Source organism: Enoplosus armatus, chromosome 22 (genome assembly GCF_043641665.1).
Source record: "Enoplosus armatus isolate fEnoArm2 chromosome 22, fEnoArm2.hap1, whole genome shotgun sequence".
Classification (NCBI taxonomy): Eukaryota; Metazoa; Chordata; class Actinopteri; order Centrarchiformes; family Enoplosidae; genus Enoplosus; species Enoplosus armatus.
The window spans coordinates 17883475-17911239 of NC_092201.1; the positions used below are offsets into that span (position 1 = coordinate 17883475).

Consider the following 27765-nt stretch of genomic DNA (forward strand, 5'->3'; position numbering starts at 1 on the left):
CCACGCGTGAACGCGCGAGCTATGGGTCGTAAGCACCAAGTGACCGCGCACGTAAAATGCCAAGCGGCACGTTCTCTGTCCGTTGCCGTCGAGTATAAGCTGGCTGTGGCGACCACTCCTCTGACACACACACACACACACACACACACGGGCAGGTGCGTGTGGCCAGCAGCCCACATACCTCGGCAGCAGCTCGGACACATTCTGCACTAACGTTATTTGGAATCATTTGTATTTTTGATACATTTTTAGCAAACTAAACACCGCCATTATGTTGTGGACTGCGAGTCAAGTCTTAAGGAAATTCTCCACCTCGTCCGTGAGTAACGTTGCTTTTGCTGCACCGCAGAATGCACAGTGTCGTTGATACTTGCATTGATAATGAATCATACTGGTAAATACTGTACCTATGTCAGGTCGTGGTGACATGAAGACGACTTAACAAGATTCGGCTCTGATTGCGGATCAATGAGTCATAGTTCATGTTCAGGTCTTCATTAGTCACTCTGCTACTGTATTTTCTACGGAGCAAACGATGGTGTATCAGCGCCAGTCTGCCACGTTACTGTCCGCTCGCCTCTGTTTCCCCCTCTCTCCCCCCACCCCCTGTGTATGCTGGAACTGTAGTGGCCTTTACTGTTCAAGATCTGGAGGAGTTGCATCAGCCTATGAGCTCCACACTGTAGACCGTCAGCGGCTTGGTTACGATTCTGCAGGGCTGCAATCTACACATGGACTGTCTACTCACTCATTCATCCGTACTGGGGGGGGGGGGGTCCCCAGTGTGTTGGGAGCTATCCCACTGACTGGTGGTTGACTGGAATGAAGGCTGTGAATGCATCATGAAGCACGTTGCAAAATGCAATGTAACAGCCTGAGACGGTGCCTCACGCATTTGACAGGACCATTCATATGAGCACGGGAAACTTGAAACCTCCTTCCTTCTCACGTGTAGCTCCAGTCAGAAAGTCCTCACTTTGAACGAGGGTTGTGCTCTCTGTCAGCCAATAGATTTTCTTAGAGCTGTCTTTAAATATTTAATGACCACTGAGCTGGGGGCGGACTTAATGATTTGGAGGCCCTGGGAAAAGCAAGCATGGGGCCCCCTGAATCCCACTCTTAGCTCTTTTCAGTTCATGCTTTTTATACACTTACATGTTTTACACATACATCTATCATAAAATCTATAATAAAAACTAGCATCAAAATATTTCACTTGATGCTACAACAATTCAATCAATTACTCAATTAGTTGATAATCAGATGAAAAATGTAGGCCTGGGCAATAAAACAAAAGCGACAGTCTCCTGCAGTTGAGGGTTCACCATTGCCACTTGCATAACATCTATGGAACTAAGATGATGTCAGGAAAGAGTATTGAAAATATTCTTGTCCTGAACAGAAGCTCTAGGTTCACATGAAGATGTTTATTATCAAAGCACTGTAGTTTGAATGAGACATGCAGCAGATGAGTATTGTTTCCATTCTATCCAGCATATGGCACTTTTACACTGACTGAAGCTGAAACAAATGTGTTTGTGTTTGCTCTCATTACAGCATTATTACCAGAATAAGCTGAAACTAGCTATAATTGGCCAGAGTCTGTTTGGCCAGGAGGTGTACAGCAACTTGAGGAAGCAGGGTCACAAGGTGGTGGGTGTGTTCACAGTCCCAGACAAAGATGGCAAGGCCGACCCCCTGGGTGAGTTCATTCCCTTCTATCTTTCCCTCTGATTTGTGCACCATCAGACTGTGCAGATTATTATCATATTTTTCCTGATCCTTTGTTGAGCTATTATTGCTGATGGCCGGGTTACTATGTTCCTGTGGATTCACATTAATCATTGTGAAGTGGTTTATTTGATCTCTGGCGTGCTTACCAGTCTTCAGTATGTGTCATTTGGCCTTTAGTTGCACTAAATAATCAGAGAGAACCTGAAAATACAAACCTCTTTCTCTAAAGAAACTGCAGAGCTTTCTGTTGGATTTGAAAACACAATCCAAACCAACTACAGGAAACAACATGAAAATGCCAGGTTTTATGAGTAAGTGAATAAATGTCAGCATCTCACAGCCAACAAGTACTCATGCTTGGAAAACAACAGTATTAAAGCAAGCAGCGTTGAACAGGCCCTCGATCCACGTGCGCCTCGGGTAGAGTGGCAGCCATGGTTTTCTCACCGGAGGCCAGCTGACATGGCTCTGAATCTTCATGACTTGTGTGTCCTCTAAGCCGCGCTGTAGACTACACACCGATTATCCATTATGTTGCGTAAACATAGTGTAGACCACACAATGTAAATTTTATTCAAATTGAATGATGTTTGTCACATGTGGCTTACTTCCTGTTGCCTGTAGGTGGCACTATACCTATGAATCATAAATGTCACATGGGTGTGATCAGTAGTGGTCCATCAATAACCATATGAAGTTTGAGGCTGATCGGTTGAAACATTGAGTTATACCAACTTCCTGTTGGGCATGGCATCATGCATCTGTCATGGCGACCTCATTCACCGCATCAATAGATGCTACAACAGCTGAAAACTGACCAAATTTGAGGTGGATCCTATCCTATATTCGTGTTAAGTTCATGGGGTAGGATGTGTGTGCCAAGTTTCATGTGTTTTGAGTATAGCAAGGGCGTCACAATTGCTGCTCTCTAAAAAGAAAATGTGTGTGTATTTTTTTAGTGACTGACCTAGACAAATCAATGAAACATTAGCAACCAGTCTATGAGCTGATAAAGAACTTTATACCCTTTTGCTTTATGCTTTTTAGTAGCACTGAGCATCAAACCGTAAAATTGTTTTGTTAGAGGCTTATACAGTTAGGCCCAGAAATATTTGGACAGTGACACAAGTTTTGTTAGCTGTTTGCGAAAACATATTCAGGATACAGTTATATAATCAATATGGGCTTAAAGTGCAGACTCTCAGCTGTAATTTGAGAGTATTCACATCCAAATTGGAGGAAGGGTTTGGGAATTGCAGCTCTTTAATATGTAGCCGCCTCTTTTTCAAAGGACCAAAAGTAATTGGACAATTGACTCAGAAGGCTGCATGGGCTCGTACCTTGTTAACCTGTCATCAATTAAGCAGTTAAAAGGTCTGGAGTTGATTCCAGGTGTGGCATTTGCATTTGGAAGCTGTTGCTGTGAACCCACGACATGAGGTCAAAGGAGCTCTCAATGGAAGTGAAACAGACCATCCTTAGGCTGAAAAAAAAGAAGAAATCCATCAGAGAGATGGCAGAAATGTTAGGAGTGGCCAAATCAACAGTTTGGTACATTCTAAGAAAAAAAGAGCGCACTGGTGAGCTTGAGAACTCAAAAAGGCCTGGATGTCCACAGAAGACAACGGTGGTGGATGATCGCAGGATCCTTTCCATGGTGAAGAAAAACCCCTTCAGAACATCCACCCAAGTGAAGAACACTCTCCAGGAAGTAGTGTATCAGTATCTAAGTCTACCATAAAGAGAAGACTTAATGAGAGTAAATACAGAGGGTTCACCACAAGGTGCAAACCATTTATCAGCCTCAAAAATAGAAAGGCCAGATTAGACTCTGCCAAAAAACATCTGAAGAAGCCAGCCCAGTTCTGGAACAGCATTCTTTGGACAGATGAGACTAAGATCAACCTGTACCAGAATGATGGGAAGAAGAAAGTATGGAGAAGAATTGGAACAGCTCATGATCCAAAGCACACCACATCTTCTGTAAAACATGGTGGAGGCAGTGTGATGGCATGGGCATGCATGGCTTCCAATGGCACTGGGTCACTAGTGTTTATTGATGATGTGACAGAAGACAGAAGCAGCCGGATGAATTCTGAAGTGTATAGGGATATACTTTCTGCTCAGATTCAGCCAAATGCAGCAAAGTTGATTGGACGGTGCTTCACAGTACAGATGGACAATGACCCAAAACATACTGCGAAAGCAACCCAGGAGTTTTTTAAGGCAAAGAAGTGGAATATTCTGCAATGGCCGAGTCAATCACCAGATCTCAACCCGATCGAGCATGCATTTCACTTGCTCAAGACAAAACTTAAGGCAGAAAGACCCACAAACAAGCAACGACTGAAGACAGCTGCAGTAAAGGCCTGGCAAAGCATCACAAAGGAGGAAACCCAGCATTTGGTGATGTCCATGGGTTCCAGACTTCAGGCAGTCATTGCCTGCAAAGGATTCTCAACAAAGTATTAAAAATGGACATTTTACTTATGGTAATGTTAATTTGTCCTATTACTTTTGAGCCCCTGAAATGAGGAGACTTTGTATAAAAATGGTTACAATTCCTAAATGTTTCATAGGATATTTTTGTTCAACCCCTTGAATTAAACCTGAAAGTCTGCACTTCAATTGCATCTTAGTTGTTTCATTTCAAATCCAATGTGGTGGCTTGCAGAGCCCAAATCATGAAGATTGTGTCACTGTCCAAATATTTCTGGGCCTAACTGTATGTGTCTCTGGTATCATCAAGTATCAAAAACTGTCAAGTACTGAAAAAGCAGGCGTTGAATGTCTGGTAATACTCGTTATCTTGTTCCTAATTTTAATGAAAGTATTTTATCAAGATGAAGTAATATTTGACAAATTTGGCTTCTTTAGTAAAGCAGTCAGGATTAACTGATTTCACTTGGGGTAAGCAGAACAAGTTGTAAACACAACATTGACATACCTTAATAGTTGATACGGTTAACCTAAGCAGATATTTGCTTATTTCCACATCCAGCAGTTACAGAGCAACTTGATCCTTCATGTGGAGTGATGTTTATGTCACCTGATGAGTGGAAGTCCAATACTCACTCTCTGTTAGCTCTGTTTTTGCTAGTTGTTTCAGCAACTCTAACTGAGTCTGCTTTTCTGCTCAAAACGGATGCTGGAAACGATACTGATGAGAGCAGTGAGAGTGAACTAAACACTAAAGCTGGTTCAGTTGGCTGTAAAATCAAAACAAAAAGCTCAAAGTGTGAATACACCTCTTAGAGCTGAGGGAAACTGCACCGCTGGTGAGAAGACTCTTTTTGTATTAAACATAGTAATTTGGGTCATTATTAATATATATATATATATATATATTTCTGCAGCATAAAGTGAAAAAAACTTATCAGTAGTGAAACTTTGGTATTGGTATCGATTAGTCAACCAATTATTTTCTCGAAAATTCCATGAATTGTTTTGTCCTTAAAATGAAAATTGTGAGAAATGCCTGTTGTAATGTCTCACATCCCAATGTGACGTCTTCATCTTGTTTTGTATGAACAGTCCAAAGCCAAATCTGTGGGAGAAGTTTGCCTTCAGGGCTTTCTGCCAGAAAGACAGGACTCTCACCCAGGAGACTGCTGTTTGTCTCCCGTGTGAAACCAAAAGTCAACGTTGACTAATTATTTTAACTCAAACCATGATCTTTTCCTAACCCTAACCAAGTAGTTTTGGTCTCTAAACCTAACCAAACTGCAACCGTTTCACAACATTAACCACGTGTTAGAAAAGCTTTCTAGCAGAAAGGCCTGAGGCCTGTTAATGTTTGCTTTATACATAGCTATAATACAATGCTTTGTATTGGGTTTGTACAAAAATAATGAGATGTCCTGGGTCTTCATCAGAGGCCTGTGCTGTGGCTGAGGTAGATGCATGTTGACTCTACAGTGCTCCTAGACAAAGACAAGCCTTTATCCTACGTTAGCTGCGAGATAGTGGTTCTATTGTATGTCTGGGGAGAGGCCCCGTGTGGCCTGGAGGTGCAGCTCTGAGGTAAAAAGTCTACAATCGGGTGCGCGCTCTTTGGTATGATGCAATCTTTCCAGGAAGCATCATCATCATCATCATCATCATCAGCTATCAGCTGCCTTTTGACCTCTGCCTCTGAGTATTTGCAGCCAATATTCAATTATATCCTGATTATTTCTAGTTACAAACAAATTCCTGCCATGCCTGAGCCCACTGAGTTTAGAGGATATACCTGCTAGCGTGATATGAAATTACATATTCAAGACATGTAACATTAATACTCCCATTCGCAGGCAGTCAGGGCTCATCACCCTTCATTTCTAAACTTTATCAGTAAACTCTTCTCTTTCAGCGGTGGCGGCAGAGAAGGACGGGACGCCGGTGTTCAAGTTTCCACGGTGGCGGGTCAAGGGGAAACCCATCCCAGAGGTGGTGGATGCCTACAAGGCGGTGGGCGCCGAGCTCAATGTCATGCCCTTCTGTTCCCAGTTCATCCCCATGAATATCATCGATCACCCCAAGAACGGCTCCATCATCTACCACCCCTCCATCCTGCCCCTGCACAGAGGAGCCTCAGCCATCAACTGGTGAGAAAGAGGGAAGGAAAGGAAGTGGCGGGTGGGAGAACTGGGCCAGTGAGTGGTCTTATGTTGAGGGGATAAAAGTATTTTTGGGTTACAAACGGAGTGAAAGTTTAGACAGTTTTCTTTTCGCTTCATGTTTCAGAAATTTCAGAAATGCTGAGACAATTGCTCAAATATGATTTATTATATATAATAGAGTGCATTTGAACACATTTTGCCCCTAGTGGGTTCGTGAAAAAAGTATCTGGTTACATCAAAGCAGTGCCTGGTAAATCCTGGTAAATGTGTTGATTTTAACCGTGCAGCTCATTTAAAAAAATATTTGCTGAAAAGATTAATTAATTAATTTATATAGTGCCAGATCATAACATAAGTTATCTCAGGGCACTTTTCATAAAAGTAAGTAAAGTTTATTTATTTAGCACATTTAAACACAGCTTAAGCTGACCAAAGTGCATTAAATACACCCAAAGAGAAACATACCAATGGCAACAATAAACAACTAAGTGCAGAAGGAGAGAGGAGAGAGATGAGAAAGCACACAACTGGTGGAAGCTTGGTGTTTAGCACTGTTGCACGGGAGGTAGAGGTTGGGTTGCCCCCCCCCCCCCGTACACATAAGACACTGTGTGTGTGAATTAGACAAATCTGTAAAGCACTTTGAGAACCATTAAGGCTGAAACAGGCAGTAACTTGCATTAATGGGATGATAAATACATATATCAATATACAGATGGAGAGGGAGAGGAGGAGAGAGGAGCTCAGTGCATCATGGGAAGTCTCCCGGCAGTTTAGGCCTATAGCAGCATAACCAAGGGAACCAGGGCTCATCTGAGCCAGCCCTAACAATAAGCTTTATCAAAGCTGAAGCTATTCAACCATCCAACGAGCACTTCTGATCGAGTACACAGGCCCCTTAAATGTCCACTTCTTTCAAAGTCAACACCTTCAGTTTGTAGTGTGGGCTTTGTATTATAAATATTCAGTCTCAAACCCTTGTTAAATAACCCAAATGACATCATCAGGGTTATTTTTCAAACTTTTGAAAGCTCCTCCAGAACCACAGAAAGAATCATACAACTATTTTCACAGGCAGAGTAGTATTTTTCATTATGAGTAAACTCAACTTCATGTATAAAATCGGTGTATTTAAGGTGTCCTTTTAATACACCGTCCCATCCCTGGTTAATGATACCACTGGTGTAACTTTGCTTTTGGCTCACTGCCCATAGTAAAATCATGACAACAGTGACATCACAGTTCCACCTACAAAACCACACTGTTTTTGTCACAGTAATGATAGATAACATATTACACTCAAACAAGCTAGGGATTATCAGTTTAGCTACAACTGTGCCGCCATAGATAAATGTGAAAGACAACAGGTACTTTCTGGTGAATGTGAACAGATGGTGGCAGTTAGCCAAAAGAAACTACACAGACTGACAACTGCAGCCTGCCAAGGACCTGTATGAGAGACTTGTAGCAGTCAATCGTTGTAAATGTCATGTCTGAAGTGTTTCCACAGACATACCCGACTTCAGTTGAAACATGTCAACATACAGTTTGACACTAATCGTTGTCCATTTTCTCTGTAACTAACTGGGAAATCGTAATGCTCCATACAGTGGATCTAAAAGTCACTGAGGGTCCTCCAGCTCTCATTTGTGTTTGCCATTCGGAGGCAGCAACACTACATGAGCTTGACTAACCTGGCTTACTGGGCTAAGCCAACTAGCATGCAACAGCTGAAAGACAACAACTGGTGCACTGCCAAAACTCTGTGGGTAAAACTCGTACTCATAAATAAACTATTTTGATAGTAATTGCTTGGGTCACAGGGCGTACCGGACAGAGGAAGTTGCATACCGAACCAGGACTTGTACCACTGGTATACTACATTTTATCAACATTATCCTCTAACCGTCACTTGTGACTACAGTGGGCACTGTTAAGCAAAAGTTACACAATTTAGCTTCCTCAACAAAGGTTTTTGTCCTGTACTTCAGAACTACTAAAAGTGTATAGTTCACAGGCCCGAAGTCCTCTGTGTTGTCCAGGTCAGAGTGGAGGTAGAGGAGGGTTTACTGCTATCTGTCTGTCTAGCAGGAGGTTTAAACTAGTTCTGTTTGACCACAACCTCCTATCAAGCTGGTTTTCTTATCTCGTCTGTTCTCCACCCATACCCTCTCTGTTCCTGTTATCACTGTGTGTAAATGAATAGCCTCCTTTTGTTTTCAACATTTACTCCCATGGTAAATCTGTCTGTTTGGCAGTGGTGACATTGCTACCAGCTAATAAAAAAAAGCAATTTAAAGTCAAAAGGAATAGTTCTATATTTTGGGTAATTTACTTTTTTTCCTGTTTTAGAGTTAGAGGATATTGATACCACTCTCACATCTGTCCATCAAGTGTGAATGAAGCTAGAGCCAGGAGGTAGTTAGCTTTGTATGTAGACTATGGGGGAAACAGCTACCTTAGCTCTGTCCAACGTTCAAAAATGTCCTGAACAGCAACTGATAAAATGTGTTAATTAGTGAGCTGTAGAGGTGCCAGTAGGTGAATGTTTAAAGTTCAAAATCCTCCCAAAGCCCAACTACATCTCATGAGATCAGTTTGAGTCAAATTCTAAATATCTCTTTGGTCTTGACTTGTCGCAACTCCAGATATCTATGATTGTATTTTACAAACAGTATTCTTTTTGATAGTTAGAGAATATATTGAATTTGAGTAAAGAGTAGTCACAGTTTAGAATGATTTTGCATTTCATGTTTCACATAGTGAAAACTGAATTGTGCTGTATCTTTATTTAAAGGCTCCATCCACCCAGTTTCTAAACTGCCTATCCTTTGCTGGTCCATGGGGGCCTGGAGCCTATCCCACCATACATTAGGCAAGAGGCAGAGTACAACTTGGACAGGTCACTTGTCTGTCACAGGGCTAACACTCATGAGAGGCTCTGTAAAACTCACTAATCATAATATAATTACAACAGAGATATCGTAAGTTGATTATCTATCTATAATATGAGCCCAGTCAAACTAATATATTCTAAAATCGCTTGCCATAAGCCTTGATAAAATAAATGTAAGAATATATTCAATTGCCTAATGAGAACTGACACTAGACAGCTTATTTGTTTCATAGCCTTATCAACAGTCTAATTATCTCTCCAGGTGCAATCACCTTCTATCTTTTCTTTACCTGATTTTGCTCCATTTACTCAGTTTTATGGTCTGCTTTATATCCTTTACCTGCTCTAAAAACAAGTGTTGTGGCACCGCTCCAAATGTGTGTTTTTATGCATCGGTCATAGCCTTGGCCGGAGGCATTATGTTTTCGGGTTGTTCATACGTCTGTCCGTCCCATTCTAATTAACAAGATATCTCAGGAATGTTATGAGGGAATTTCTTCAAGCTTTTGGCCATAACTCAAGTATTTTGTGATTGATAATTATCACAAAATTTCATACACATGTTTAATGGATGATGACAATGAAGAGATGACACTTTTTGTGAAAAAAAAAAAAAATAATAAAAAAAAGTTCAACTTGTCAACACTGTGACATGCCCTGAATAGGTGACACTTTTGACTCAAAGTGAAAGGTCACTGTGACCTCAAAATAGTTTTTTTGCCATAATTTAAGAATTAATTGGGCGATTCCAGATTTCGCACATATGTTGACTGAGACGACACAATGAGTAAACAATAACTAGCACAGTACGGGCTTTCCTCCATCTCGTCTGTTCTGCCTTTCACTAAACTGCAACTTGACTTGGTTGGCAGTGGCGTACAATCACAGGGCGGTAATTGTAGTTATTTTGTGTATGTGTGTATCACCAGGACTCTGATCCACGGTGATAAGAAAGCTGGCTTCACAGTGTTCTGGGCTGATGATGGACTGGACACCGGACCAATCCTGCTGCAGAGGGAGTGTGCTGTCGACTTGAACGACACTGTGGACACACTCTACAACCGCTTCCTGTTCCCAGAGGGCATCAAGGCTATGGTAATCTAGAATTTAATAGTTTTGGGTGAAGTACTCTTGATCACATAAGGAGTGTAATCAGGAGCATATTATCAGCATGCATTTATATAGAACCTTTTTCAAATTCATCAAGTAGTCAAGAGCTTTCGAGACATATCTTCATACCCTTTCCCTAAATGCCCAGTTCCCACTCAGTCTTCTCTTTTTTTTTTAAATTGTCGACAACATATTCAAATAGATTTGACAGACACACACCACAGACCAGGGTGTCACACTCAAGCACAAAACACACTTCCGCCGCAGCGCGTCATGTGCCGCCTAGCACTCATAGAAAGCGTCGCACTGCAGCATGTCGACCACACAAATCTATTGTTCTGCACACACGAGAGAAAGCAACAGCAAGAGGTGAGGAGAGGAAGTCAAGCAGCCACGGCAGCAGAGGAGAAGAAGAGCTACTTCAGGAGCCAGGATGTACAAGCAGGGAGTGAGTGGAGTTTATTTATTTATTTATTTATTTTTGCCTTGTAGCTACAGGCACAAGTGCACTAGTTAAAACTACAATGAAAAGCAAGCAACAAACTAGTAAATAACGTCTGTAGTTGGACCAAGTAAACTGCCTTCTCTCTGGGAAAAGAAGCGTTTTTTCAGGGGCAGAGTGGCTGGAAATAAGACAGTGGCATGAAGTGTCGTGGGGCGGCGTGTCGATGAGAATCAGTGAGCACCTAGCCGTCAGTGTAGGGTTGTACACAGAAAACAACTGGGGCGGCTGTTTTGACGCATGCGTTCGGTGGTGGTGTATTTTGGCTTTCACACTGTTTTCTGGTGCAGGTGGAGTCAGTGCAGCTCATTGCTGATGGAAAGGCCCCTCGAGTTCCCCAGACGGAGCAAGGAGCGAGCTATGAAGGCATTCAGAAGAAATCCAATGCCAAGGTGAGAATTCTCACTCCAGACAGCAGCCTGAAGTCATATACTGACTGTATCATGTGATAAGAATATGCTATGGCACTTTTTCATTCATTTAGGCTTATCATCGGGGCAAAATGGGGAACTTCCCCAGACCTTCAGGGACCCTGAAAGCCCAAGGTTGTCTGTGTAGCAATTATTTTGTAGTAATATGACTGGATGCAATTTTGTTCTGTAATATTCCTCCATTTTTACCTAATCTCGAGGCCCTGTTTTGAAGAGAGGCTCTTTGTGAAAATATAGTTTTACAGTAATACTGTAGGTATTTCAATTAGTATTATTCTTACTTTGTGCACAGTTTTAAAGTGTAACTAACATTAAAACCAACTTTCAGTAAATTGTTTGTACAGAAACTTTATTGTACTATAAATTGATCCTGGTCTCACTCTATAGTGTATAACCGCGAGTGGACTGTCTGTTTTTGCAGTTCAACAGGGTCCAACAGAGTGGTGACTCTCCTCAAGATGATAAATGATCTAGCTGGTCATCAAATGGTAAATAGACATATTTGAGTTGTAGTTATTTTAGCCTTTAGTCTCTTAAGTAAGTAAACCTAATGAGACTCAATAAATGATTCGAGAAGGATTCGATAAATGGATTTGATACTGGACCCCATCCTTAGTGAAACGTGTGATGATACCTTCCAGCAGCCTACAGCTCATAGAGAGGCTTCACATCTAAAAATGCCAGGAGAAAACAAAAGTATCACATTTTGTGTAGCTATACAAGTACATATGTACCCGTTAAGCCAATACATCTATGATAACCCTTCATTAATCAGTTCAATTAAATTCAATTCAATTTTTCAATTCAATTTTATTTATATAGCGCCAAATCACAACAAAAAGTCATCTCATGACACTTTATAAAATAGAGCATAATGTTATTATGTATAATTTCCCCCCGGGGATCAATAAAGTATTTCTGATTCTGATTCTGATATTACAGAGACCCAACAGTTCCCACCATGAGCAAGCACTTTGGCGACAGTGGCGCCAGTCATAACTTTAGCCAAAAATATACTTTATACGTTTTTTACTCAATTCCTTCCTCAGTACATATACGAGTCTGGACAGACATGGATTTGAACTGCAACTTGACTGGTTGGTGGAGGCATACAACCTCCAACAACAACTAATTCTAGTTTTATTTTCTGAAGGGTGTGTGTTCAAGCTAAAATGGGGGTGTTTAGTTGCTCTTTAAATAATTAGTTTTTAATTGACCCAAAGCAATCCATGGGAACAGTAGTATTCCTCTACCCTGCATTTGGATGAGGTGCTTCTCACCGAATGAGTCACTCCTAAATGTAAATATCTACTAGAGCAGATACTGGGTGTGGTGACCTGAATTATTCCAAACAGGAGACATTTAAAATCCTCACATCAAAGACTGATATGGCTCATTATTTACATCGCCCCAAAACATCACTGTGCTGAAGCCCAAGATGCCACAGTTTAACATAGAAAAAATACACAGCATGTATTCTGCTGCGTTAAGCTGTTTGACAACTGCTCAGTGCAACAACGCATTCATTCAGTGAATAACATGGAAATTTACTGTTAGTCCAACATGGGCCAAATATGTACGATTGAGTGGCTTGGTGTTTATCTTACAAGGGGAAAGACAGAGGTGGGGCTGATCTTAGCTGCTTTCTGATTTGTCACTTGGAGCCACGTTGCTGGCAGTCTGTCTAAATGTGCTATTATTAGTGCAGAGGGTTATTTTCCACCATCGTTTTACCACGTGTCGCTCAGCTAGTGGCAACCAGCTGTTGGGCTCCCCTCTCATTCTCAGAAATGCAGGTTACTTGGCGAGAAAATGAATCTGAGCTGTCAGCATATTGACTCCGGTGTCTCTCTGTCCCTCAGGTCAACATGGCCCAGCCAGCCGAAGCCATCCACAACTGGATCCGTGGCCATGACAAAGTCCCCGGTGCCTGGACTGTCATTGATGGTCAGGTGCGTTTCCTGGAACACACAAGCAAAGAAAAGTTCTGGAAAGGTCTTAAATCTAAGGAGCTAATTGGGTTTTTTTAATGATATTTTTACTAAACATTTTTTTGGTACCACAGAGACAGGGAAGAAGAGAATAATTAAAAACAAATCAATTCAAAAGAAGAAACTTAGAAGCACCTATCGTTTTGCTAAAAGTCCTTTTTCTAGGCTAGATCCCTCAGCTTGTAAATCAGTCTTTGGACCCTGCCCATGTAGTCCAAGTATGAGTCCCACACCTTATAAAATAATTAAATTTTCAATTAAATTCAGATGTATTTGTATAGGGTCATATATTACAAACGCAGTTCAGAGTGCTTTACATAAAAACAAAATAAAACAAAATGTGCAAATAAAGATATCCTGCATACATACACATAAAAATACACATACAAACAAACATACTAAATACGGTGTGTTCTTTTAAGAGGATGGTCTAATGAAAAGCAAGGTCTTTAGTTTTAAAAGAACACGGTGTCAGAGCAAGTTTAAGATCAGCAGGCAAACCCATTCCTAAGATGCATAATTACTGAATGCCGTCTCACCAGACTTTGAAAGGCACATGGAAGCGATTTCCACCTTTTTGACCAGAGAGATCTGCTGGGGTTATAAACTGAAAGCATGTCTGAGATGTATTAAATAAAATAAAAATGAGAAAAGTTTTCATTATGGTTTTAAGATTTGGTTCTTGTACTAACTAACAAAATGTAATGTCTAAATTAGTGAGCTTTAGAGGTGCTAGTAGGTGGATTTGTCATCTTTTTAGATGGACCCAGGCTAGCTGTTTCCCCTGTTTCCAGGCATTGTGCTAAGCTAAGCTAACCGTCTCTTCATGTTTGCTTCATGTTAAATGTAAAAACATGAGAGTGGAATCAATCTTCTCTGACCCATGGCAAGAAAGCACTTTTCCCAAAATGTCTGTTTCTTAAATAAACTTCAAATAGATCTCCCCCAGCTGAAGAGAACATTTAAAGAAAATCAAAGCAGAACTGCAGTGTATGAGGACAGTCAGAGACACAAAATATCTGATTTTAGTGCTCCTCTGTTGTTTTTTTCTTAGTCTGTGACCCTGTATGGTTCATCAATGTTGACGGGGGGGTTACCAGCTGGCCAGCCCCTGGAGATGGAGGGGGCGTCCCAGCCTGGCCTGGTCACCAAGAACGGGCTCATCCTGTACGGAACTGATGGGAAAGCTGTGAGTGTCTCTGTAGTTTGTTGTACTACAAAACAAATATTCTGAGAAAACAACAGTACTACTACTGTGTGTGTGTGTGTGTGTGTGTGTGTGTGTGTGTGTGTGTGTGTGTGTGTTCCACCTCCAAGGAGACAGTCAAATGTCTTAATCTTATTGCAAATTAGAAACAGATTTGGTGAGATAAAAGGTGCAAGATAACGTTTTGGAAATCTATTTTCTTAATTTCTCCAATAGCGATAGCAGAACTGATAAGCTTATCGATACCACTGCCTTTACTAATTCAGCTCCAGGGCCCGTTAATACCAGGTTTCAGTACTCATCCCTAAACAAAAGTGGAGCTGGACGAATGGCGATGCTCATGCCTCTGTTGGCTGTCATACTAGTGCACTCCATGTACAGTAGGTTTTATGGCTGCTGGGTCATTCAAACACAGCTGGAGATAATTCAAATAAAGTATGTGTTGGCCTGTCTCCTCTGGCCTTGTTCCTGTACTTGATCCACTCCATGTTGGTCCACAGCTCCTGGTGAAGAACCTGCAGTTTGAAGATGGGAAGATGATCCCTGCTTCCAAATACTTCTCCTCTGGGGAAAGCTCTAGTGTGGAGCTGACTGATGATGAGAGGAAGATGGCCGAGGAGATCAGGGCAAGTAAACTATTAACCTGATATTTGGCTTTCAGTATACTATAAATGACTTAAAATTCACTGTAACATTTCCCTGAATACTTTGCTGATTGTAAAAAGAAATTTTAATCACAGAACATCTGGAAGGGCATCCTTAGCAACATCCCAGCCATTGAGGACACCACAGACTTCTTCAAGTCTGGAGCTGCCTCCATGGATGTGGTCAGGTGAGGGAAGAGATCAGTGCTGTGATTGGTCAGAAATGATTCGCTCATTTTAGACCAGAGGAGGCAACAAGTCTTCAATTTGCACATACAAGCAAGTTGCGTATTTTATTCTCAAGTATAAGGCAAGTATATTCCAAATCACTGAGCTAAAGTCATATCTGAAATTTTTGGGCCTCAAGTTTCTGATTTAATTCTCTGATTTCTAAAAGATGTCACCTTCTATGATATTTATATTTTCAAATGCTATAGCAGATTAGTTTTGTTTTTAATATCTATTTAATACACAGCCTACACCAATACATATTTACACTTTTGTGATCAATATCCATCCCTTGTCTATTTCCAATTATGCTGTCTACGATAAGAAGTGCTTGATGATTAGATTTAGTGGTAGCAGTAGTGCAATAGCAAGAGGGCAACCATTTATCACTGTATTTCAACCAAGTATTATTGTTTATGGACACATGTTAAATTCAATTAACACCAAAGCTAGCCATCTTTTGAAATCCAACCAAAAGGCCACAACATTGGGGCAGAACAAAAATAGATTATTATTATTATTTCTTAACCCCATCTGAAAAGCATTTCTCCAGTTGGAAGGATACGGTATATAATATTCAAATTAAATTATTGCATCCAAATGTGAGATGTAGTTTTCATAGTTTTACCAGCGTGCCAGTGGCAACCACACATTAATGACTGATGCTGTAAGGCTGTTGAGCTGGCAGAAATAACAAAACAAAATAATTCCAATAACAAACAGCAATAAAAGAGAATATGTAATTATATACATGAATAGACAGACAAATCTTATCCTAACCCTACGAATAATTATAAACCCTTCACGATCCCAGAGAAAATCCAGTGTAGGTAGGAAACAAGACCCTTACCACTGTAAGCACTGTGTCCAGACTGGTGGAGGAGGTGAAGCAGAAGTGTGCCGGCATCCAGCTGCAGACCGAGGACGTGTACATGGCTACCACCTTCCAGGACTTCACCCAGATGTTTGTCCGTAAGCTGAGAGGAGAGGACCAGGAGGAGGAGCTGGTCATCACCTATGTGAGTCTCCAGCTTTAATCATCACAGTTAGAGCTGCAATGATTACTCAATTAATCGATTATTTAATTAGTTGCCAACTATTTTGATAATTGATAAGTTTTTCAAGTAAAAATATAAAACAATTGCTGGTTCCAGCTTTTTAAATGTCAGGAGTTGCTGCTTTTCTTTGTTTATGATAGCAAATTAAGAGTTTTTGGGTTTTGGACTGTTGGTTGGACAAAATAAGCAATTTGAAGGCGTCACTTTGGGCTCTGGGAATTGTGATGAACATTTTTTTACATTTTGTTGACTAAAAGATTAATCGATAATGAAAATAATCGTTAGTTGTAGCCCTAGTCTCAGTGAGCCCCAACTGAGTCTTACAATATGCAGACATTTCTCCGAACTGAGTGACAGTCTAAGATATGTACAAAGGAAGGTGTTTTGGGTTGGATTATTTGTGACCTTTTTTGTACTGTTACTGCTGCTTTTAACTAGGCAACCAAAGAAATCAACAACATGACAGTGAAAATGCCATACCAGTGTTTTATCAACGGCAAGTTTGAGGATGCAGAAAACGGCAAGACCTATGATACCATCAACCCTACTGATGGATCAGTGAGTCACATTAGCATACTGACATATGAATCCACACATACCCACACAGAAGGTTTTGCTTGAAGAGCCGTTTGATGCACTTGTATTAATTATTGGACTGTGTGTGACCATTACATCTTTCACCAGATGATCTGCAAGGTGTCCTACGCCTCAGTGGGAGATGTGGACCGGGCGGTAGCAGCTGCCAAAGATGCTTTTGATAATGGACCCTGGGGCAGGATGAACCCTAGAGACAGAGGAAGTCTGCTTTACAAGTGAGTAGCCCCATCTAGAGGACTGCAGTGGGATTACATGATCAAAAAAAATAAATCAGGTTTAGCTTCCTCAAGGCTAGAGACACACTGCAAAACTCAAAAATCATTTTTTCTGCTACAGCACACAGCTCTGCGCTCTAAATGACTTGTCCTGTACTCTCTTTTTAAAGGAAAACAGCACCTTGGCTTAACAAATAAAAATCCACGAGGAAAATATATGTACTGCTGTACTGCTAATATCAGTTTACAGGCTAGAAAGCAGCACATTGAAACAGCATGTAAACATGTCTGCAAATGTCACTTGGGACTGGTTAGATGCTGGTGTGGTTTTTGCTCTTCAATATCACTAACAACACGCTGTCTGCCCATGGCATGTAGCTACAGCAGGTTTGTTTGCTTTGTCTCTGGTTCCCGACCAGTGACGTGCACAAACATTTTGAGGGGCTGTTGCTCTAACCTGATAAAAAGGATAATATGATTTTGCATCTTGAGCTGCCATCTATCAATTTGATTGTAAAAGACATGTACCTGTATGGTGATCACACCGTTTCAACATGGCACAATGGTCCTTCATTAATTACTTGTTATAGACCGCAGACTAAAAGCATTCAAACTTTGAGGAAACACTTTTGAAACCAAAAAAGTGAAAAACACAATATTCAATCTTCAAAACATAAAATTTGAATTCTGATGATTATGAGTTGATATTGTATACATCATGTAAAGTAAAAATTTAAAAGTAGATTTACCCCCCACTGGTTAGCACTGTGGCACAGGAGGAAGAGCAGGGCAGAGCAGGGGTTCAATCCCCAACTCCTCTCATCTACATGTCGATGCGTCTTTGAGCAAGACGCTGAACCTTAAGTTGCTCCTGATGGAGCCCAGCACCTTGCATTGCAGCTAAGTCACCATCGGTGTGTGACTGGGTGAATAAGACCTGATCTGCAGAGTGATTCGCCCATTTACAATTTACCTCTTGTTTCTCACTCTCTCCCTCCCCCCTACCCACAAAGCTGGTAACCAACTCGACCTTATATTCAAGAACGGCTCCACCACTGACCTCTCTGTAACTCCTCTTCATGTCTCTGACCACACCTTCAGCTCCTACTCTCTCCCATCTCAAACTCTCAAACCTCTCTCCTCTACACATTCTGTCTCTGTCCACCACAACCTTCGCTCCCTGTCTCTCTCCTCTCTCCGTACCGGTGGCTGCTCAAATCTAATTCAAGACACTGGCACTTAGACTTTTTTTTATTAATCCCACAGCGGGGAAATTTACTTGCCTACCCTGTTGCTGGCTCAGCCCATCCTAAATCCAGGACATGGTCAAACCATGTACCCCATCCAGTCCACTACGCTTTGCTACTTCCAGCTTGCTTGCTACTCCCCTCACTACGAGGGGGGCCTAGTTACCGCTCAACAAAATCACAACCTGGCTCCACAATGGTGGATCCAGCTCCCCTTCGACATCAGGACAGCAGAAACTACACGGCTGAAACTCATCTGTTCAGACTCTTTCTGTTTTCGTTTTTTAAATGTAGCACTTGAAGCAGTTTAGTATATTTGATAATGTACTTGCATAATTCTTGTAATTCTTGGGTTGTACCCACATTGTTGTAAGTCGCTTTGGATAAAAGCATCAGCTAAATAAATGTAATGAAATGTAAACTAAATCTGTCAAGACAACAGCCTTTACAGCTGGAAGAATATAGTATTACGTGTATAATGTACATCACATACATATGTATTTTGTCCTCTTCTTGAGTCTTATCTGACATAACATTTTAAAGACGCCCTCACACTCTGACCCCCTTCCTCCAGGCTTGCAGACCTAATGGAGGAACACCAGGAGGAGCTGGCCACCATTGAGGCCATCGACTCAGGAGCTGTGTACACGCTGGCCCTCAAGACACACGTAGGCATGTCCATCCAGACATTCCGATACTTTGCCGGCTGGTGTGACAAGATCCAGGTAGGTTAACATTCACACAAACTGCAGTTTTATATACGTTCAACACAGATTACAATACCAGAGGTACACATGGTTGTTTGTTGCAGGGCAAGACAATCCCCATCAACCAAGCCAGGCCCAATCGCAACCTGACATTCACTAAGAAAGAACCTCTGGGGTAAAATCTCTGGATATACTAAATATTTCCTATATTTTAATATTGTCATTGAACTATATTGAGCTGTCTGATCCTATTAACTGATACTTGTCCATTTACATGTTTATTAGTTGTTTTTTATTTTGTCCAATAAATATTTTCACCTGTTTATACTGTGCATTTCTATTCTGTGCGTATGATTTATTGAGTGCAGAGCTGTGTGTGTTTTTCCTATGGCAGTGTGTGTGCCATTGTCATCCCATGGAACTACCCTCTCATGATGCTGGCGTGGAAGAGTGCTGCCTGCCTTGCAGCTGGAAACACACTCGTTCTTAAACCGGCACAGGTGGGTACACCATACACACACTCTCACTTTTAATCAAGGCACTCACACAAAGTACTATAATAACTGTTTTAGTGATGTTTCTTTAGCTGAATATCCACCTGATTCAAGATAAAAGTACTGACAAAGGTAATGCTACAGAGTCCCGGAGTGGCCATAGAGAGAAAAAAAATTAATTCCCATGTTTTGATTAATTTGTACACACAAGATAAGTTATTGGACCTACAGAGAGCCACCACAACAGACCAACCTTGTTTATCAGAGTGTTGATAAACAGGATGGGCAGCAGCAACTGCAACAGCCGAAGAGGTCAGTGTTTTTACCGGGGAAACTACAGCTCATATTCCGCTGTATCAGCACCGCCACTGGCAGTTAGTTTTACAAACCAACCGCAAGAACACAGACACAACCAGAGCTACACATAATATAGCCTCTATGCTTGACTCAAACTGTTAACTCATGAATTAACTTTCCTGTTACACTCTGATGAATTAGGCTGGTCTGTTGTGCTGGTTCTCTGTTATCTCATGTGCACGAATTAATCAAAATGATGGGGGCTACAGTTATTTTAGTGGAAGAATGTTGTTTTCACATGTACATATAAACAAAATATGAACACAATGGAGTGTACTAGTCGAGCTGTTGAAATACATGATGCAGAGTGTATTTCTTTTGTCATCACTGGTACAGCAATTTTATCCTTTATGAAATGTACAGTATGTGCCACTACTGTACAAGTTAGACAAGTTAGCTACCTGTAGTGTGGACAGTTCAAATGGTAAACGGAGCATGAGAGTTTGAAGTCTCCCACACAGCTTACCCCCTAATACTGTGTTCTTTTTTTCCATCCGGTTGAATGGACCTGGTGTCAGATAGTTCATACATTATTTCCAATATTTACAGGTCACTCCGTTGACGGCACTGAAGTTTGCTGAGCTGTCAGTGAAAGCTGGCATTCCAAAAGGAGTCATAAACATTTTGCCAGGCTCAGGTAATGAATACAAAAAATTAAAATTATGTCCCCTTTTCCTTTCCTTACCACTTGTGATTTCTGTCTCTATCTTTGATGTCTAGGGTCAAGGAAACATATGAATTATATATCATGAGTCAACAATGCAAAGAAAATCTGACTGATTATACTCCAGCCCAGTGGTACCCGTGCTTGTTAATACAAAGGAAAGTGACCCCTCGTCACAGGTTATATGTCTATAATTTGTGAACAGTTCAGTCAAAGAGTGATATTCCCTTCTCATGCCCGAAAAGGTAAAACTGTACAGTATTTTACGAGAGAAAGCAAAAATTAGAAAACAAATAGACAATTAAACAAAATTGCAAAATTAGTTTTTCTTGTAATCATCCCCTAACCTCTTGCGGGGTTCCAATCACAACATTAGACAACATTTGCTGAAGCTTATGCAGGTCTGGAATTGAAAATCTGCTATTTTCCAAAAGATTATAAAATGCACATTTTAAGGACACGTCTGATGATATTCTGTATATTATATTATCAACAAATCATGTGAAAATATTGTGTGTATGTGTGTATCCAAAGCCTGATATATCTTATTCCTCTGTGCCATAGAGCTTCATTGTTGTCCAAAAACAACAGTTCACCTCAGTTCAACATACACCGTCCTGCTGCCCCAAATACTCACGAGTATTGAAAATAGTCCCCAACAACTGCACTTTTTCCTCCTGTTTGTTTGATTAAAAACTATAGTGAGCAGCTATTTTAGGAAATTACTGAGCTTTTTTAAAAAATGAAACTATATATTTGTGAGCTGCTTTTAAAGATTTACGTCTTCAGAAGGAACCAATGAGCTTGGAGCTGAGAACCACAGACAGTCAAAAAGTGTTGAGAGACGGACTAACGTGATATTGGTTTTAGTCTTTTTATGGGATTTGTTAATAATAAGAAATATATACAGTGACACCAGTCATATACAGCCCACCTTTGATACCTTACACTGCTTTCACTTTCTGTGACATTTCATGTTGACTATACAAACATAAATTATGGGTTGGCGGAGGCAGAAAAGGAAGTATTCAAGTACTGTCTGAGAATTCAACAAACTCCTGATATGGCTGCCACGTACTGATACTTCTGACTCAGTTCACTTACTTTGGAAGCTTCCTCATTCATCCATAATCTACCTTCATAATCCCTTTCTCTCCTCCAGGTGGCATGGTGGGGCAACGTTTGTCCGACCACCCAGATATCCGCAAGCTTGGCTTCACTGGCTCCACACCCATCGGCAAACAGATCATGAAGAGGTATGACCTGACAAACTCATTGCTCATTGATTGACTTGACTGCCAAGTGAAAATTCATGCCTTTTTCTGTGGTTTCTTCTTGCAGCTGTGCAGTCAGTAACCTAAAGAAGGTTTCTCTGGAGCTGGGAGGGAAGTCGCCTCTCATCATCTTCAGTGACTGTGACATGGACAAGGCTGTTCGCATGGTGAGATAGCGAGACTTGCAGAGAGAAGGAAGGGCTGGTTATTCTTGTCTTAGGGTAGGAACATACTGGAGGATTATCAGGCTGACTTCACACCATATAGTGCTGAAGCAATTAGTCAATTAACACATTTTTCAGTTGACAGAAAGTTCAGCTCCAACAATGTATTATTTATTAAGCAAAAGTGTATTTTGCGGTTTCAGCTTCTCAAATGTGAGGATGTGCTGTTTTTCTCTGTTTTATGTAATTTCAACTGAATATGTTTAGGTTCAGGGCTGTTTTTAGAACAAAAAACGACATGAAGGAATTCAGTCTTAGTCTGCCTGGGTCCAAGTTGACTGCTTCTTGTCTGGAATCATGACATGAAACAGCGCTCTGTTGAAAAGCGAGTTGACCCTTGCCAGGCCTAAGCATCAGGGATTTTTTAAAGTATTTTTAAGATGTATTTGGCCATCTGATAGAATTGTCTCACATTCGTGGCTCCACCGAGTCAGCTGAGCACCTCGTCTGTAACGCCGCTAGAACAAGAACAGCCGAATATCGATGACGTAAACATTACTTCAAGCAGAAGTAAACACAGAGTCACTGGAGACTGTGTAGTTTAATGCAACACAGTAGCAATATTACTTTGCTCGCTTTCACTTACCCAGTCCTCAGCAACGTAAGGTTCAGCGTCTTGCTCAAAGACGCATCGACATGTAGATGAGAGGAGTTGGGGATTGAACCCCTGCTCTGCCCTGCTCTTCCTCCCGTGCCACAGTGCTAACCAGTGGGGGGTAAATCTACTTTTAAATTTTTACTTTACATGATGTATACAATATCAACTCATAATCATCAGAATTCAAATTTTATGTTTTGAAGATTGAATATTGTGTTTTTCACTTTTTTGGTTTCAAAAGTGTTTCCTCAAAGTTTGAATGCTTTTAGTCTGCGGTCTATAACAAGTAATTAATGAAGGACCATTGTGCCATGTTGAAACGGTGTGATCACCATACAGGTACATGTCTTTTACAATCAAATTGATAGATGGCAGCTCAAGATGCAAAATCATATTATCCTTTTTAGGACTCAGCCGATTTTTCCCTAGGCCTTAAAATAATCAGTTTGGATTTTTGTAGAGTGCAAAAAGTTCTATATTATTTATTTTAAGTTAATTTAATTTCTTTTGTTGTTGTTGAAAACACAGCATTCCAAGACTGTACATTGTCAGATTCTTTGTAAGACCCTGCTATAGATTATATTATTATTATATAGATTTTTTTGAACGTGTGTTGAATAAATAACTTATATCTAACAACACATTACTTCAAATCTACCGTGCTGGACCACCGGCCCCCATCAGAAGATACTTGACACCGGGCCTAAGAACTTTTCTGGGGGAAACCCTGGGCGGGACTAACGCTTAGATGTTGTCAAGCGTTGTCAAGATTCAGGGGGATACGTTGGTCTCTAGTGATTGGTTAGGGAAAATGGAATCCCCCTCCCCCATGGTGTGAAGCAATCTGACAGTTCTATTTGATGTCAGGCAGTGTTGCCTTGCCCAATTGATTATTTAAAAAAAATTCTTGTTCCTCCATTCAATGCATTTTGATATCTTTCGAAATCTCTATTCCATGTGTCTGATGGGCTTGATAATGCCCAACAATAGAATAAATTGTAAAGTGTATCATCTTTAGTATTTTCATTAGTTATTTGAAGTGGCTGTCAAAACTGGGTTCCATAATGATAATAATTCCATAGTGAGCTGCTTTGACTGATGATTATTGTGTTGCAAACATGACATATAGGTCTATATATTTTAAACTGATTACTATCATTTAGACAGAAGACTGAATTTACAATGCTTTGTAATACAAGATCACTGAAGTAACACTTGATTTTGTTTGGAGTGGACCACAGTAAATCTCAAGACTTCCCTATAACTCAATGCCCAGTCACTCAGATTGATAAATAATACGAGGGGCTGTTAGTATTAAACATGGCTAATATTTGGAACTGCAAATGGAGAGCAGTTCAACATTAGATTCTAATGAGATAGGACACACTGTGGAAAATACCAAGCTTCTATATGTTTGTGTGTCTGCTGCTCCACAGGGCATGAGCTCTGTGTATTTCAATAAAGGTGAGAACTGCATTGCTGCTGGACGTCTGTTTGTGGAGGAGTCGATTCATGATGAGTTCATCAGCCGAGTGGTGAGTGAGCCAAAAGACTGTTACTGCCCTCTAGAATAACATAGTACATGCATTAATCCTAATTTTTAGGGCTTGTGTCTTTTTTGTGCGCCCAAGCCCTTCTAGTTGGCCTTTTGGATGGGGCGGGACTAGTCACCCTGGTAACCAATTAAATGGAGGAGCTTGTTCTGGCTGATATGTCAGACAGAAATCATAACAGAGACAGAAAAGCCATTTTTTCCCTCTAAGGTGGAAGAGATCAAGAAGATGAAGATTGGAGACCCACTGGATCGCTCCACAGACCATGGCCCACAGAATCACAAAGCCCACCTGGACAAGCTGCTGGAGTACTGTGAGATCGGAGTGAAAGAGGGAGCTATGCTGGTGTACGGAGGCAAACAGGTGGACAGGCCAGGTAGGATACACACTGAGCCTCCTGAGACAAATGGCTACCACCCCTGACAACCAAGCACAGTGTCTGTAGCTAATGGGACTCATTTTCAGTCCTGTCAGGCTTTTATGTCCCCACCACTTTTCAAAAGTATAAATAAGGGCTCAGATGAAAAAATATTTTTTAAGACATAGACAATGTAATGAGGGGAAACACATCACATCGAAAGGGAATACGGAGTCGACAAAATGAAAATACTCAGCATAAAATGCACAACGGCAACCTCACAAGTAACAGTCATCAATATGCATCTTATCCGCTATTGTTCTAACAACGTTCACAGAACGTTGCCTGGAGGGTAGGGGAACGTTTGCTTACCCTTCAGGCAGCATTTGCATCAACATTACTGTTTACTAGCTCATATCATTAGCACAACGCTAAAGTTAGCTTCCATTTCCCAGCTTCCAATTTGGCAGTTAAGGGGAAAGTTAAGGGAAACTTATCTTGCTGAACGACCGATCTTCCGTTTGTGGCACCTCTTACTATTGTGAAAGCATGTTAGGCATTTTAGGTAAAGCCTTAGCACTGTCTAAAACCCACTTTAAAATTTGTGGAACCTGTATTCTCATGGACATTTCACTGCTTTTTTCACAAATAGACCACATCAGACCAGGTCCAGATCTTGTCAAATTTGGACTTGGTTATCCCAGAGAGGCTAAAGATTCTTAAAAACACTGTTTCAGATTTATTAAACCTTTATTGGATTTGTGAAAATGCAAAATATGGACATTTCACTGCTTTTTTCACATCAGATATCTGAAATCACCAAAGGTTTTTTGAAAAACATTTACAGAACCTTCAGAGGACGCTTAGGGAACAGATACTCTAGAAATGCTGTTTCATCTTGACTTTCAAAAAGTGGTAGGAACATGTCCAAAGCGTCACCAGTGTAAATGACAACATTGGGTAAACTTCATGTCCAGATCTTTTAAAATACAACAGTGAAATGTTTCGGTTACTATTCTTCTGGGGAGGATGTGTTTTTCAGATATAAAAATATATACACCATAGAACTCTTTCTCTCCCCCCAAACTACACAGTGTATCTTTATGAAGTAAAGTTTGGGCTAAATGCTAATATTTCAGATGGACATCTCAGCTGCGAGTCCCGTGGCCAGTAAAGCCACTAAGGTAGCTAGTGAACAGAAATCCCAATTCACCAATGATCTAAAGCAGTGTTTTCAGTCTTCTCTCATTTCCTTCAGGTTATTTCATGGAGCCCACTGTGTTCACTGATGTAGAGGACCATATGTTCATCGCCAAAGAAGAGTCCTTTGGTCCTGTCATGGTTGTGTCAAAATTCAAAGATGGGTAAGTCATCAAGTATTCTGCTGGAGTTGCTGCAGTGCTGTCATGCGATTTTAGTCACTAACCGGTATCCTCTGTTTTCTTACTCCTAACCACAGCGACGTGGAAGGCGTTTTGCAGAGAGCCAACGACACAGAGTATGGCTTGGCCTCAGGTGTGTTCACCCGCGACATCAACAAGGCCATGTACGTGAGCGAGCGGCTGGAGGCTGGAACAGTATTCGTCAACACCTATAATAAGACAGACGTGGCTTCACCTTTTGGAGGCTTCAAGCAGTCTGGTTTCGGCAAAGACCTCGGTGAGTAGAGACATGGAATTGGCATGAATGTTATGACATGGATTGGTCTTTTGGCAGAATATTAGAAAACTGTTTGTGAAGTCACGTATGTATTGATTTAGATCAAGGGAAGGTCGCTGATTTTACACATTAAGGTCAGTTCACTAGTTGTAAGGACTAAAGCTCAATTTATGAAAACAGGCTCTGGGGAGCTTTATAAAGTCTGAGAAAATAATCCAGATGATGTCATCAGGGTTCCCTCTGACAGTATGGAATGTCAAGTTTTAAAAATGTAAGTTCTTTGCTTGATGCCTTGCTTTTGTCAGGCTCATGGTGGCTAGAAGGCCTTTATTGTGGGGCTGCTGCAGGCACACAACATGCACAGAAGTAGAGTGTTGCTTGGTTCAAAATAATCATGGTTTCTCAACCTTTTCAGGGCCATGACTTCATATTTAGGTCCAGAACTTCATGGCCACAGCAAGTAGAACGCTGCTAGCGTGAATTTGAGCAATTTTAGCTCCAAATCGATTATGTACAGGTAGAAATTATGACCTGATGAGGTTGCATGAATGACAAATTGAGAAACCCTCATGACTCTGTCTACAGTATTTATCAACCGACTCCACCTGGGGTCCTAAAAGTCTAAAGTGGAGACCATAGTCTAAATCTAGATTTGAGCATTTTTCAACACACCATCAGCAATTTAGACTTCATCAAGAAGAGCAATGGATTTGATTACAGCTTACATCAGTGTGGGGGTCAGCCCCCCCACCCCAAAGGGGGACACCAGAAATAAAAATATTTCTGTTACTACAAATTATGGCCACTATGTTTGGCTTTTTGAAATACTGAATAGTTTCAGACTCTTTGGGGTCTCTAAAAAGCCAAATACAACAATCCGACAAGGAAAAATCACTCTTTGGTTGAACTACTTGCAACTCATGCCTACACAAGGCATGTCAAACATAGCCATTTTTCACAAGGGGTCACAAGCCAAAAAGCTTAAGAGCCACTGGCTTAGACTAAGCAAAGCCAAAGAGAGCTGAATGTTGGCTGATGTGAACATGTATGTATTTGTTATTATGGAAAGTAAATTATGGTACCCATTAAAATTAGTTTGAATTCTGGATGTGGATAATGATCACGTATCATGGCTTTAGGTTTCAATGTTACGAAAGCTGGTTATGAAACCAGTGAATATTGTTTGACACTGTCTTGTTCTTGGTCTCGTCCACAGGAGAGGATGCTCTCATGGAATACCTCAAGACCAAAGCAGTGACTGTGGAGTACTGAGGCACAGACTCTCCTTACGAACTCTGACCCACGTCTGAATAGGAAGGGACTTGTCTGTCTGTCAGACATCCAGCTTCATTCAACATTGCTTTTGGACTGTGTGTGTGTGTGTGTGTGTGGCTGTGTGTGTGGCTGTGTGTGTGG

At 41.0% G+C, this 27765-nt stretch overlaps 1 protein-coding gene across 1 annotated transcript; it reads left to right on the top strand.

Moving 5' to 3' along the window:
• Positions 1-271: 271 nt before the first annotated feature.
• aldh1l2 (aldehyde dehydrogenase 1 family, member L2) lies at positions 272-27621 on the top strand. The gene is made up of 23 exons (XM_070928652.1): positions 272-319; positions 1558-1702; positions 6086-6320; positions 10161-10326; positions 11134-11235; positions 13137-13226; positions 14320-14454; positions 14973-15098; positions 15213-15304; positions 16216-16363; positions 16841-16960; positions 17087-17214; positions 19036-19186; positions 19273-19343; positions 19563-19668; positions 20569-20656; positions 21846-21939; positions 22025-22124; positions 24216-24314; positions 24543-24708; positions 25949-26054; positions 26150-26349; positions 27566-27621. The coding sequence occupies exons 1-23, from the start codon at positions 272-274 to the stop codon at positions 27619-27621; spliced, it is 2772 nt and encodes a 923-aa protein (XP_070784753.1).
• Positions 27622-27765: the final 144 nt, after the last annotated feature.

Coding starts and splice junctions, on each gene's coding strand:
- aldh1l2 (XM_070928652.1), top strand. CDS start 272: ATGTTGTGGACTGCGAGTCAAGTCTTAAGGAAATTCTCCACCTCGTCC. Junction 15,099..15,212: donor AGATGGCCGAGGAGATCAGG/GCAAGTAAACTA, acceptor TTTTAATCACAG/AACATCTGGAAGGGCATCCT. Junction 24,315..24,542: donor ATGAGTTCATCAGCCGAGTG/GTGAGTGAGCCA, acceptor TTTCCCTCTAAG/GTGGAAGAGATCAAGAAGAT.